Source organism: Plasmodium malariae, assembly GCF_900090045.1.
Source record: "Plasmodium malariae genome assembly, chromosome: 14".
NCBI classification, from domain to species: Eukaryota; Apicomplexa; class Aconoidasida; order Haemosporida; family Plasmodiidae; genus Plasmodium; species Plasmodium malariae.
In genome coordinates, this window is record NC_041788.1 from 1,828,533 (window position 1) to 1,842,236 (window position 13,704).

The window sequence follows — 13,704 nt, forward strand, 5'->3', positions numbered from 1 at the left end:
ACGGACGTTATCAAGAAAAAGTTAAGCAGCACTGTGTAGACTAAATATACATATATATATATATATATATATATATATATATATATATATATATATATATATATATTTATTTATTTATTTACTCGTATAGTTATGCACGCATATAGTTTTGTATGCGCGCATGTACGTAGCTTTATATACATAAATGAGGAGTTAAAGAGACACCCTTGTGTTTACGTACACGCAAATCTATACTTGAAAACTATACGAAAACATATGTAAGGATAGAAGAAAAAAAGAGAACTGAAATGTCTACTAACATTAGTAACACCTGTAACCAAAATTTTATAGATGAGGGAAAACATGATAGAGATAATGTAATAAAGGAGAGATATAATGAGAGTAACAGTACGAGCGATAATAATGAAAAGAGTTCGTTAATACAAGTGTTACACAGCTATGATGATTTTCAAAAAAAAAATATGAATTATGGAAAAATAAATCCTTATAAAAGAAGAGAAACGCAATTAGGTAAAATGAGGAAAACGTTAGTAAGACTATTTTCAATTAGTGACTTAGAAATTCATAAAGAAAATGATGATAGTGAAAAGAACAAAAAAAAGAAGAAAGTAGATACTACAAATTTTCTTACTAGTAGAGCAGCAATGTGGAATGAAGTCGAAAAAAATGATGACCCTACTTATGATTTAAAACTAGAAAGCTCTAAGAATAAATCCTTTATAGAAACTATATTAAATTATATATGTTTATTAATAAATGATACTTTAAATGATAAAAAAGGAATGACATATATAGCTAGTTTTATGATTATTTTATCTGTTATAATTACTTTTATATCCGGTTTGATTACTCTATTCATGAATACAAGAGTAGAGCAAAAAAGTAATTGGAAATTAAACACGTCCAAAAATAATTATGACGATATAAATAAGTTTATGAATTATATAAAAGTAGGAGATGAAGATGTTAATAACAACGATTTTAAACTACAAGCATTATTAGAACAGTTTAAAAATAGCATCCATGAAAGCATGAAAGAAAGCATGAGAGAAAGTATGAAAGAAAATGTAAAAGAAAGTATGAAAGAAAGTATGAAAGAAAGCACGAATTTGAACTATAAGAATAAAAATGAAAATACTACATTATATGAACTAAATGAAAATTTACAAAATAAACTAAAAGAATTAGAAAAAAAACTAATAATTAATACTAAAGATATAGATAATTTTAAAACCAATTCTAAAATAGAATTAGAAAATTTAAAAAAAAAATTACAAGAGATTTATGAATCTTTTCAAAATAAGTTTAAGGATTATGTAAATACTATGGATACTATCAAAAAAGATATGAATAAAAAAAACTCCTATATATATGACGTGGAAAGGAAAATAAACAAAAACCAAATAGACATAAAAAAGGACGTTTCTCATAAGGTAGAAAATGAAAAAAAAGAATTACTTGAAACCATAAATGAATTACAAAAAAAAATAAAAGGGATAGAATCTAAGTTATCCACTCAGGTGTTCGCGAAGGGTAGAACGGCGGATAAAAAGATAGACAAGGAGATGGAAGCAACGCCGGACAAAGAGAAGTCAGAAAATGCGGATAAACCGAAGGCAGTAACAACGGACAAAGCGAAACGTAAAAATGAAGAACAAGAGGGAAGTCAAAACGAAACTGCTGATTCCCTTTGGATATCTGAACATATAAATACCATGCAAAATATACAGAAAGAATTGGCTATACTAAAGGAAAGCGCAAAAAAATCCTCTACTTCCGTAGATGTTATATTTCCATCAATTGAACAAAAAATATTAAAGAATGTAGAAAACAAAATTAAGTATTATTTAGAAATATATAAAAAAGATATCATAAGTGAAATTACTGAATCAAAAGTAATATATAATGAAGACAAATACAAAAGAATGACACAAAAGCAAGAAAAAATGCAATTGGAGTTATTAAAAACCATTAACAGTCAAATAAAGATACAAACGAAAAGTATCAAAGAAGATTTAGACAAATCCCTAGAAATTATAATAGAGAAAAAACAACTAAAAAATGATACTGAATATACTCCTAAAAATGGTGTAGCAAATTATGATTCATTAGAAATTTTACATAAAAAAGTAGATGAATTATATAATGAATTTATATTAGATTACAATGAAATAGATTGGGCTTTAGAATCATTAGGAGCAAGAATTGTATATAAAATGACAAGTTCCCCTCTAAATAGAAATGACTTTATAGAAAAGTTTTTAAATCACCTTGCATCCTTTTTACCATCAGAAGAAATTTATGGAATGATCAAACCAATGGGTAAGGATCCGTCTATCATTTTGAAGCCATCAAATTTTCCTGGTGATTGTTTTTCTTTTAACGGAAGTAAAGGAAAAATAACAATACATCTTCCAGCTACTATTGATGTAACATCTATTTCAATTCAACATGTCCATGAAAATATTAGTAATAATTCAAATGCAACACCAAAATATTTTTCCGTATATGGTATTGTTGATTTAAATTGGCCTGAACAATTTGAGCATAATGACATTAATTATGACGACTTTAAAAATAGCTCTTTATATTCTTGTTTGCATTCAGTTTACGGAAAAATGCAGTCAAAGTATATTTTAGAAAAATGGTTAAAAGATAATAAAACCCCCAATCTTATACATATAGGTGATTTTTACTTTGACCGAAAAAAAAGAATATCCAGTTACCCTACCAAACACTGTTTTCCTATAAAGAGGTAAGCGCTGAAAAAATAAACACAAAAAAAAAAAAAAAAAAAAGTAGAGAAGAAGATGAATTTCGTCCTGTCCTTATTATTTGCCATTTTGATAGGCGATTATCCTTTTTGTATACTACAGAAAGTCACGAACTAAGCTACATCAGAGAATTTAACTCATTTCATTCTTATTTTATTCTATTCTATTCTATTCTATTCTATTCCATTTATATTATTTTATTCTATTTAATTTATTTTATCCATTTTTATTTTATGTTATTCAATTTATTTAATTTTATTCATTATTATTATATTTTTTTTTTCTATTCTGGCAGAATAATTTTTGAATTCACAGAAAATTATGGTGCTCCCTACACTTGTGTGTACAGACTAAAGGTTCATGGCAAAAAATGCGTACGGAAATATAAGTAAAATGGTATAACTTCGTCAAAAATTTTTTTTTTTTTTTTTTTTTTTTTTTTTTTTGTCTACCTCATTTGGTTTTACACTTTAACAATGATATATACATATTCAATCATATATGTGTATACATATATGATTGAATATGTATATTATAATTTTTTCATTAAGTTTATGATGTTTATTCATGTCCCCCACTTTATTTATGCAAACTATCTATAGCTAAGTTTGCTCCTTCATTTTCTTGTATTCTTATTTTTGCTTCCCTTTTATTTTCCGCATTCTTTTACTTTCCTAGCTCCATTTATCCTGATCGCTCTTTTTACTTTTTTTTACATTCATGCGGCATATTCTTCAACAAACATGATATTGTCATATATTATGAAATTTTAATTTATCATGCTCATATATATATGCAACTCTTGCAGTTTTGTTAAAGCTTTGATTTGAAAAAAAATATTAAAAAGAATATAAATTTTTCGTTACCGCAATTTTTTCTCCTTACTTTATGTACTTATTCGTTATTCATTAATTTATTTTATTTTACTATTTATTATATTATTTTATTTGTTGTTTTATAAATAAAATTACACTCGTATATGTTTGTTTACAAAAAGAACAGAGGAAAAAAAAAAAAAAAAATGTGAAACATTTACATATGAAATACATGTGCATTTTATAATACCATGATTTACAATGGTTGAATACTGTAATAACACAAAAATGGAAAATTTTCTGGAGTGTTAAGATTGATTTTCGCGGTAATATAAATATATAGGGAAAAGTGAGCAGATTAAGATCTTAAAAAGTGAAGTCATATGTTGTTCATTTCACCCGCCTTTTTAATTTTTTTTTTTTTTTTTTTATAAAGTAACCTTTCTAAATTTCATTCCCCAATCTTCGTTTTTAAGAACTTTCTTTATATTTGTTCCCATTTTTACATGTACGTATTTTTTAACAAGAATAGATCGCACATTTATACGTACAAACTCACATATATGAAAAAAAAAAAAAAAAAAAAATATACCAAAGTACAAAAGAAGGAGCGACATATTAAATTTCCTTTTTATCATATAAGCATTATTTTAACTTTTCTAATGCTTAATAAAAGTTTGACGGCAACAAAAATAGTAGGAAAAAAATGCATTAATTGGTGGGGTAATCTACATTTATCATGGAAATTAGCAATAGGTTTTACTATACTTTTTCCACCTATGTGGAACTACAACGAAAGAAGGAAAGCAAGAGAAAAACAGATATATTATAACAAATCGATAAAAGATTATGTATTTTTTGACTTTGCAATGGAAAATAAATATATAGGTAGAGTTTTGATAGGTTTATATTCTGATCAAGTACCTTTATCAGTTGAAAATTTTATTCAGTTAGCGGAAGGTTATAAAATTAAAGATAAATATATTGGATATAGAAATACATATATTCACAAAGTATACCCAGGAATTGGTTTAGTAGGTGGAAATGTATTAAATGATAAAGAAGGCTTAAGTATATATGGGAAAAAATTTCCTGACGAAAATTTTGATATGGAATTTGTTCAGGATGGTGATGTTGCCTTATATAATGAAGGACCTCATAGCAATTCCTCTCAATTTATTATAACTTTTTCCCCTATGCCAATATTGCATAATCATAATGTAGTTATTGGTACTGTTTTAAAAGGTATGGACATAATTCGAAAGATTGAAAATGTCGGAACAAAATTAGGTAATCCCATGTATGATGTAAAAATTATTAACTGCGGCTTATATAAGAATTTAGAGGAAGATGGCCCCCCTTTTTTTAACGTAACTGATATTTTGGACAAGGACAATAAAAATATTTTATCAAAAAATGAGTTCGAAAATTTAACGGACTCACAAAAGCAATCTCTTATTAATGGTGAGAACAAATTTCAAATTAAAAAATGAAGCTTACAGGAAAGATATGAAGTTTCAAAAAGGATGTAATTTTTGGAAAAATATATAATTTCGAAATGGATTTTTTTTTTTTTATATCTTTTTGTATACCCACAAATTTGCGTGTTTGTTTATTCGGTTATTTGTGTATTTTGTAAAATATAACAAATTTTAAAATTAATTTTTTTTTTTTTTTTTCTGTGACATAATTTTATTATATCTTTTTTATATATCTCCATACTCCTTTTAGTTACATCTTACCTCACCATACACACACATTTAAAAGGGGCGAATATATAAAAGGCTGAAAACATGTCATATTTTAAAATATAATGTACCTTATTATATTTTAACATCTTTGTGCTTTACCATAGCTACTTTTTTATTTTTTTAAGTATTTATATTTTTTCACTGTATTTTAAAGAAGACACAAGAAAAGGTTCCAAAACGAATAGTTCAAAAATGAACAATCCCAAAATAAAAAGTCCAAAAACGAAGAAATTCAGTGAACAGCAAACATAATGTTAAAAATATAGCAGTGGAATATTCAAAATGTTTGTTATAAAAACAATATACATTTATATATATATATATATATATATATATGTCTGTCTGTATGTATGTATGTTTGCCACAAAATATCCTGTTACATGGCACATTTTTGAAAGACATACATAAGAAATTTCTCTTCCTCCATTTCATTTATCCTTAATAATACCAATTATATCATCATCCCTATAAACAAAAAATTCTTCTCCGTCAATTTTTAAAGAAGAACCACCATATTCCGGTAACACGACGACATCACCTTCTTTTACACTGGGAGGTATTTTATTTCCATTGTTCGTTATTCTACCCGGACCAACTGCTAATACCTGGAAATGGGAACAAGCCATTAAATATAATTCACACCATAAAAAACGTATACACGTATAACTAAATATATATATATATATATATATATATATATATATATGTAGGTTAAACAAATGGCATTCATGTTTCGCTACTTTTTTATTAATTTTACTTTTCCCGTATAGGATGGTTCAGTTGCACTTTCTGGCAAAAACAGCCCTGACTTTGTGGTTGTTTTCGGTACAATTTTGCTAATCAAAATTCTATCCATTAACGGAACAAACTTTTTTGCTACTGTAGAACTCTGTAAAAATATGCATTACGTATATTTACATATGTGTAAATATATATATATATATAATATTACTCATGCAAGTAATTTCACATGAAAGAACAAGATAACAAGTTTACGCAGTTCTTTGTGCTTGTTACAGTTGCACTTATACATATGTACATCAAGATGTTGCTATACGTATGCATTTATTATCTCTTAATTATCCTTAAAAATATGTATTCATTATTTATATATTATTCTACATATAATATTATCTACATAAGCAATTTACCATTTTTAGTTACTATATTATCTGTACAATAAAAACGAATTGTTTCCCTCCTTGTATTTTACTTTAAATTTGTTCGAAATAAATTCTACGTGGAATGAATGAAAAACGCAAAAAGAAAAAAAAAAAAAAAGCAGAGAAAAGGAAAAGGAAAATAAAAAGGAACTATAACAGTAATAATAAAAGTACCATTAAAAGAAACTATATGCTGCTGTACCCAAATTTTATCTTCGCAGAAATCCTATGTATATGCAACGCTCTCAATATTTTTAATTAAAAATAAAGAAGAAAATATACTTTCTTTTAATAATTTATATTTTTTTATAGCCTCTTAAAAATTCAAGTGTGCTTGGGGTTATACTCGTTTAACGCGTATTAAAAATGCTTAATTTTTTTTTTTTTAATTTTTTTTTATTTTTTTTTTTTTTAGTCGAACCCTATATATCATTGATGTCATATGTTTTTATTTTTCCGACACGATTAGCGGGCTTTTCTTTTACTTCTTTCGCTTCTACATATATATTTATATGCATATACATGTTTTTATGTGTTACTCTTAAAACTTTCGTTTTAAGGGTTATTATCAGCAACTGAATGTTTCCATTAAAAATAAGAGCGCATAAATATTATAATTGATCAATTTTAAGTTTTTTTGTTAATAATTTTATTTTCAATATTTTTTTTTTTTTTTTTTTTTTATTTAATAACACAATATACCAATATTTTTTTATCTAATTTACAGTTGTATTACATGTTTTTTTTTTACCGCAATATGAATAAATTTTCTTATTTCAAAATGATGTAATATTTATTTTTTTTTTTTTGACAGAGCAGAGTTATTAAGGAAACAAAACATTTTAGTGTAATTTTTTTTCTTTATTATTTTATTATTGAAAATAAATATTATGAAGGGGGCAGAAACTAACATAATATATGTACACTTTACAACTTCACGTAGTTCGATTACTATATATTTAAGCTATTATACCTTAATGCTTATTTGTAATAGTATATTAAATAGTAAAACATCTTTCATGTTAAGAAAATAGCATAAGCTTGCGCATACATATATATATATATGTATACATGTGTAAATAAGAAAATCGTTAGGAATAAAGAACATATTAACGTATTAAAATAACGTGTTAAACAGTATTAGCAAATATACATATAAAAAAAAAAAAAAAAAATTAGGCTTCCATACATTTTATTTAAAAGTATTGATACGTTATGTGAACAAACTATATTACTACAGTTAAATAAAAATGTACATTAATGCCACATATGTGTAGAAAACTAGTTTAAACAAAAATATATCCATGTAAAATATTGAGAATATGTAATAAAAGTGAAAAAATTGTTAAGCGCTGTTCCACCATATCTATCTATAATGCACACACGGTGATATATTTCACAATTCTACAAATATATTCCTTAAAGTATGTAAATGCCTACTATTTTTAAAAAAAAATTATAGTGTTTAGATGAAAATATTCTCGTAAACACTACTAATTCAATGGCTAAATTATAGGAGTTACATAATATTTTATTTAAATAAAAAAACTGTTAAAAATTAAAAAAAAATATATATAAAATATGGAAAAACGGCTATGCTTTTATTTATTTTATTTTCTAATATTTTACATATATTAAGAGTCAAATTATATACAAAAATTTTTTTTTTTTAATTTTAAATGTAAAAAAAAAAAAAAAAAAAAAAAAAAGTATGCTTTAATTTGTGATATACTAGAATTTAAGCTTATAAAAATGTTTTTAGTTGTTCATTCATTTTATTCTGTTAACTTCATAAATTTGTTGACTTCCTCTAATCCTCCTGTACCCGTTATGCGTAACAGTATGTATATATGTGTTTAAATATTTATCCTTTAAATTAACCTATTCGTTATTACATTAATCCTATTTTTGCTTTTTTTTTCTTATTTTTCCTTTTTTTAGCTTTTATTTTTTTTCGCTTATCTATCCCCTTTAACTTTTTTAATCTTCTAAGTAAGCTACATCGGGCACCCACCATGGCAAAAGTGTCATAAAAAACATGACTACTGATTGATATATAAATTTTTCAAATTTCGTCGGTTTCCTTCTAGCAGCAATTCTTGAATTGTTGTCCTCTTCATTTTTAATATTTTGAACATCCGTTTCTTTTTTTTTGCAAGACTCATTACTTAAGCGGGATTCACTAGTGTCTGAATTCTTTTCGGAGTCATTACAATATGAATTTATAAATTCACTCATGCTATTATTTAATAAATTATTAAATGTTGTTGAACTATCATGAAAATATGTATTATTGTCATTATCATTAGTGTTATTTGTCGTATTTACATAATTAGCATTTTTATTATTTGCATTATTAATATTTCTTCTTCTAATACCTGAATTTGCAAGATTCCCAACATCACCACCATCATTATGAGTAACGTCTATTCCGTTAAAGAATTCATCATCAGTTTCATCCTTTAAATTATGATCCTTTTTTTCATTTACATTTAATGCAGAATTAAATTCGTCATATGAACTTTTTTTTACTTTTAATTCAATTCCATCATTTTTTTCTTCATCTAGCTTCTTTTTTTTAAACAAAAAAAAGGAACTTTTCTTTTGATTGTCCATGTTATCCATACTCACACCAGTTTTTTCATTTGTCTCTTTCAAATTTTTATTAGTAATTTTTAAATTAAATTGATCATTAAACTTTTCCATAAATTCCTCGTCATTTTTCTCATACATTCCATCATTACTCCATTCTCCAACCGCACCTTTAGTATCATCATTATTTTCACGATTACTTTCCATTCGTACGCGGGTTGATAACTCATTTATTACATTCGTTTTTTCAGCCGTTTTTTCAGCCGTTTTTTCATTCTTTATTTCATGTGTTTCTTTTCCTTCTTCCCCTTTTTGTATGAATCCCTGTGAAGTTAAACAGTTTTGATTTGTTTGTTCATTATCCGGTCCATTATTCTGCACATTATTCATCCCATTACTCTGTTCACTATTCTGTTCATTACTTTCCTGTGTACCTTCATTTAAGTTGTAGCTTTCCACAATGTTTCCATTTTCCATGCTATTATTTAGATTTCTTGATTCTCTTATTCTTCTTAAAACTTGTTCTATCGATTCATTATTTGACATAAAACTAAAATTGTTTACTAGGACATCAAAAAATCCCCTATTGTATAAAATAAACAAGCCAGAAACAATAAAATACATCTTCGAATTAGCTTCAAATAAAAATAAAACAAATAAAATTTTTAATAATAAAAATATGTGTGATCTTTCGATTACGTCCATTATGTAGTTATTCAATAGTGTTCTTCGATTTACTTGGTCAGTTTGACTCGATTCATTATTTATCATATCATTATTTGTCTCTCCATTATTATTGTTATTATTGCTACCAAAAGAATCAGAACTTTGCTCGTTTATCTTATTTTCCTTCTTATTTAGTTGTTCCTCAATTAAATGAATACTTTTTAAAAATTCCTGACTATCATTTGATTTAACTAGTGTATCAATAAAATAATGCTGAGAAGTCACATGTTCATTTAACAAATAATCATGTGATCCATCCTTTATGTTTGAAATAATACTATTATAAAAGTAAATATTTTTTATTTGATCTTGATATTTTGATAATCTTTTTGCATATGTTAATAGTAAAATTTTGTAAATCCTTGTCTGATCTTCATTTGATGAATCTTCTTTTAAGTTCTCATGTTCCATTGTTACGTCATAAAAGTATAATCATCAAGTGGCGCGTAAAATACGGGTGCACATAAATTGATGGACAAACAAAGAAGAACTAAGCGTTATATGTCTTCGTGTACACATATATATGTATATCTATATAAGCATACACATTATTATATATACACCACTGTCTGTCATTCAAAAAAAAAAAAATCCTTTTCCTTCTTTTTATTTTTTATTCATATAAATTTTCAAAAATTCATGAAAACTTTCATAATACTTTTTTATCATATATATATCATCCAAAATTAATAATATGCATGAAATAATTTTATTACTGATAAAAACTTTTGTACGTGCCTGAGTAAGCAAACATTTCTTAAACAAGTATCATATACATACGCAATGTACAATAAATTTTTCAAACAACAATAAAAATACAATCGTTAAATGGAAAAAACTAATCATGTGCACTTAAGTTTTATCAATCCACAAAAGTGCAAAAAAGGTCTATTCCAACAAGTACTTGCGCATATACATATATAAACATGATTATGTTCAAAAATACATACAAACAAAAGTATACATAAATACAAATAAGTAAACTTTCTAAACGTTAAAATAACACAAAATCGCAACCTGCATATATCTGAACTTCTAACATATGACGGATGCGTTAAAATTCATAATATGTGTCAAAATATATACATATGATATATATATATATATATTTTTTTTTTTTTTTTTTGAAGTTATAGCTTTGTTATTAATTACAATAATTATTCTTTAAACAATAATTTTCGTACACTAAAAAATATACTTCGTTTTCTCAAAATTCATGGTAAATAAAACTTGTATATTTATTTTTTCCACATTTTTTTGGTTTTCTTTTTTGTTTACACGTGAGAAAGTAAATATTCTCCATATATACTACCGTTTATCCATTAACACAAACCTGCAAAAATTAGTTAAAACATTTATATACATATAATTATGTATGTATATATATGCAAAAAATGCCCCTAAAAAAAATCTACTAAGATACATGAATTAAAAAAGGATATATATATGAATGAAACATTTTTTCAATGTTTCCTTACTTTCTGTGCTTTTAAAAAATTGAAAATTACTTCTTTTTAAAGTAGGAAAAATATTCATTTGCGTATTTAAAAATATCTTCCTAAAATAAATCAAAAAACAAAAAAATAAAAAAAAATAAAAAAAATAAAAAAGGTAAGAAATATAAATTCTTCACCATATATTATAAAATATATATCTTATTAATGAATTATATAAAACGAAAAAGTGACTGTAAAATTATTCAAATTTTACGTGAAAATAGGAATAAAAATTTAAAAAAAGAAAAATAAAAAAAAGAAAAGAATAATAGAAAAACGAATAAAAAATTTGGGGTGAAAATGAATTGGACGTGCATAGTGTAATTATGACTTTCTTTTTTTCCTTTTTTTTTTAATGTGTTTCACATTTTTTAAATATTTTAAATTTATTTCATGAAAAATAATGTAAAAAGTTAACAAATTGTTTAAATTTAAATAAGATCTTAATGCATCCAATTTTGAGCATAAAAACTGTCAAATAAATAATCAAAAGAAAACATACTTTAAATATCCTATCATTTTTTTCTTGAATAAATACTACTTTGATTTGTTTTATATTTATTGTTATTACTGGAGTATGTAACAAGATAGAGGATATAAAATCGTTTAGTAAGTCTTTTAGTTCTGGGTGCGATTCCATATATTTAGAATTTTCATCTTTCAAGTTATTCTAATAAGGAATTGGTAAAATTTACTAGCATGGATATGTATTATATATTTATATTTATATCTATGCACATGTTAGTACATTTAATTTGCAGATTAATTAACGTTGTTTATGTAAATTCATTTCATTGCATATGTACATACGGTCTCTTCGTCAAGATTATTTTTTTCAATCAAATTAAAGTCTTTTTCCATTTTTGTATTTGTGGTGTTTTATAAAATATTGTGCAGTTTTCCTTTGAAACTTTTTATTTTACACATTTGTATATATATATATATATACATATGTGTACGTATAAAATGTAATACAATTTAAATATATATTTTTTTTATATATATTACTACACTGCTATTATTCTTTCATCATAGATAAACAAAACAATACCTGAATAGCGTACTCTTTCAGTAAATTAGTGTACCATGTTGAAATGTGAAATTTTGTTCGCACTTTTGAATTTGTATAGTATTAAATATACAGAAATATAGAGAAACAACACAAAAAGAAAAAAATATATATATATTGGAAGTTTTTTTGTTTATGCATAAACTTTTTTTTTTAAAAATGAATAAAAGAAGGAAATGAAAAATATTTTTATTTAAAGATTAATATTTTAATTGTTATTTAATTATTTATTTATATATTTATTTATTTATTAATCCTTTTTAATATCTTTTTTATTATAAGACAAGAGTAAATATTTTAATATAGGGGAAAATAAAACGCACACGCATATGTATGTATATATATATATATATATATATTCAATTACAAGTGTATATGTGTAATTTTTTTATGCGTATTATATATCCTCAAAGTTTTGCGTTTAATTTATAATGAAAAAATTTTCTCATTCAATATCTCTTAGCAGAAATAAATTATTATCTTTTAATTTTAACGCATATCATAATAATAGAACGGAGAAAAAAATCGTAGCTCAACAATTCAGAAAACGCAGTTTTATAATATTAAATGGGTTTTCTCATGAGTGCTTTTCAACCTTAGAAATAAATAATTCTGTTGAAATTTCAAAAGACAAACTAAAAGATAAAGGCAATAATAAATATTTTAAAAAATATGAAAAAGAAAAAAAGTCAAACGAATCTGATAAAACAGAAAAACAAAATAAAGACAAAAAAGAAGAAAAATTAAATGATATTATAAAAGAGGAGAAGGAAAAACAAAAAGAGATAGATTCAACAGAAAAATTACCAGAAGAATTTGGATACAAGTATGACAAACATGAACCAACAATGTTCGGTGACTGGTCTCACAACTGTAGAGTTACTGATTTTTAAGTATTCTGATTTATTTTGTTTTATTTTGCTTAATTTTGTATATTTTATTATTTTTTTCTCACTGTATAAGTATGTGCATACGTTCTCATATATGTATATGTATCCCATTTTACCAAAAAGAGCGGATTGTAGATAAAAATTGACTTTTTTATTAACCCTTATATATATGTAACATTTTGAATTTATAAAACGTTAAGGCATATTTTAGTTTTCTTTAGCATCATATTACAGTATTTATATTTAAAAAATAAACATACTAAAACAAATGAATAACTGAAAAATGCATATATAAATGAATTGCTGTTGAAAAAGCACTCTTTCAAGTAAATAAGCATATATATTTGCATATACGTCATAGATGTAATATATATGCGTAGAAATTTATGTACATGTACACACCGCATGGTCAAGGAAACAAAATGAAA

General features: G+C 24.5%; 6 protein-coding genes across 6 annotated transcripts; 3 read left to right on the top strand and 3 right to left on the bottom strand.

Moving 5' to 3' along the window:
• Window positions 1–287: 287 nt before the first annotated feature.
• Window positions 288–3,166, top strand: PmUG01_14049900 (conserved Plasmodium protein, unknown function; the record flags this gene model as incomplete). Its single annotated transcript, XM_029008068.1, has 2 exons — window positions 288–2,755; window positions 3,070–3,166. 2 exons carry the CDS (start codon window positions 288–290, stop codon window positions 3,164–3,166), a joined length of 2,565 nt encoding a protein of 854 aa, XP_028864394.1.
• A 1,085-nt stretch (window positions 3,167–4,251) lies between these two features.
• PmUG01_14050000 (peptidyl-prolyl cis-trans isomerase, putative) lies at window positions 4,252–5,082 on the top strand (the record flags this gene model as incomplete). Its single annotated transcript, XM_029008069.1, has 1 exon — window positions 4,252–5,082. The coding sequence occupies one exon, from the start codon at window positions 4,252–4,254 to the stop codon at window positions 5,080–5,082; it is 831 nt and encodes a 276-aa protein (XP_028864395.1).
• Window positions 5,083–5,768: 686 nt separating this feature from the next.
• Window positions 5,769–6,494, bottom strand: PmUG01_14050100 (10 kDa chaperonin, putative; the record flags this gene model as incomplete). Its single annotated transcript, XM_029008070.1, has 3 exons — window positions 5,769–5,945; window positions 6,098–6,229; window positions 6,492–6,494. 3 exons carry the CDS (start codon window positions 6,492–6,494, stop codon window positions 5,769–5,771), a joined length of 312 nt encoding a protein of 103 aa, XP_028864396.1.
• Window positions 6,495–8,483: 1,989 nt separating this feature from the next.
• On the bottom strand, window positions 8,484–10,232 carry PmUG01_14050200 (conserved Plasmodium protein, unknown function; the record flags this gene model as incomplete). Its single annotated transcript, XM_029008071.1, has 1 exon — window positions 8,484–10,232. The coding sequence occupies one exon, from the start codon at window positions 10,230–10,232 to the stop codon at window positions 8,484–8,486; it is 1,749 nt and encodes a 582-aa protein (XP_028864397.1).
• Window positions 10,233–11,325: 1,093 nt separating this feature from the next.
• Window positions 11,326–12,178, bottom strand: PmUG01_14050300 (conserved Plasmodium protein, unknown function; the record flags this gene model as incomplete). Its single annotated transcript, XM_029008072.1, has 3 exons — window positions 11,326–11,379; window positions 11,889–11,987; window positions 12,128–12,178. The coding sequence occupies 3 exons, from the start codon at window positions 12,176–12,178 to the stop codon at window positions 11,326–11,328; spliced, it is 204 nt and encodes a 67-aa protein (XP_028864398.1).
• Window positions 12,179–12,817: 639 nt separating this feature from the next.
• PmUG01_14050400 (conserved Plasmodium protein, unknown function) lies at window positions 12,818–13,279 on the top strand (the record flags this gene model as incomplete). Its single annotated transcript, XM_029008073.1, has 1 exon — window positions 12,818–13,279. One exon carries the CDS (start codon window positions 12,818–12,820, stop codon window positions 13,277–13,279), a length of 462 nt encoding a protein of 153 aa, XP_028864399.1.
• Between the last annotated feature and the right edge of the window lie 425 nt (window positions 13,280–13,704).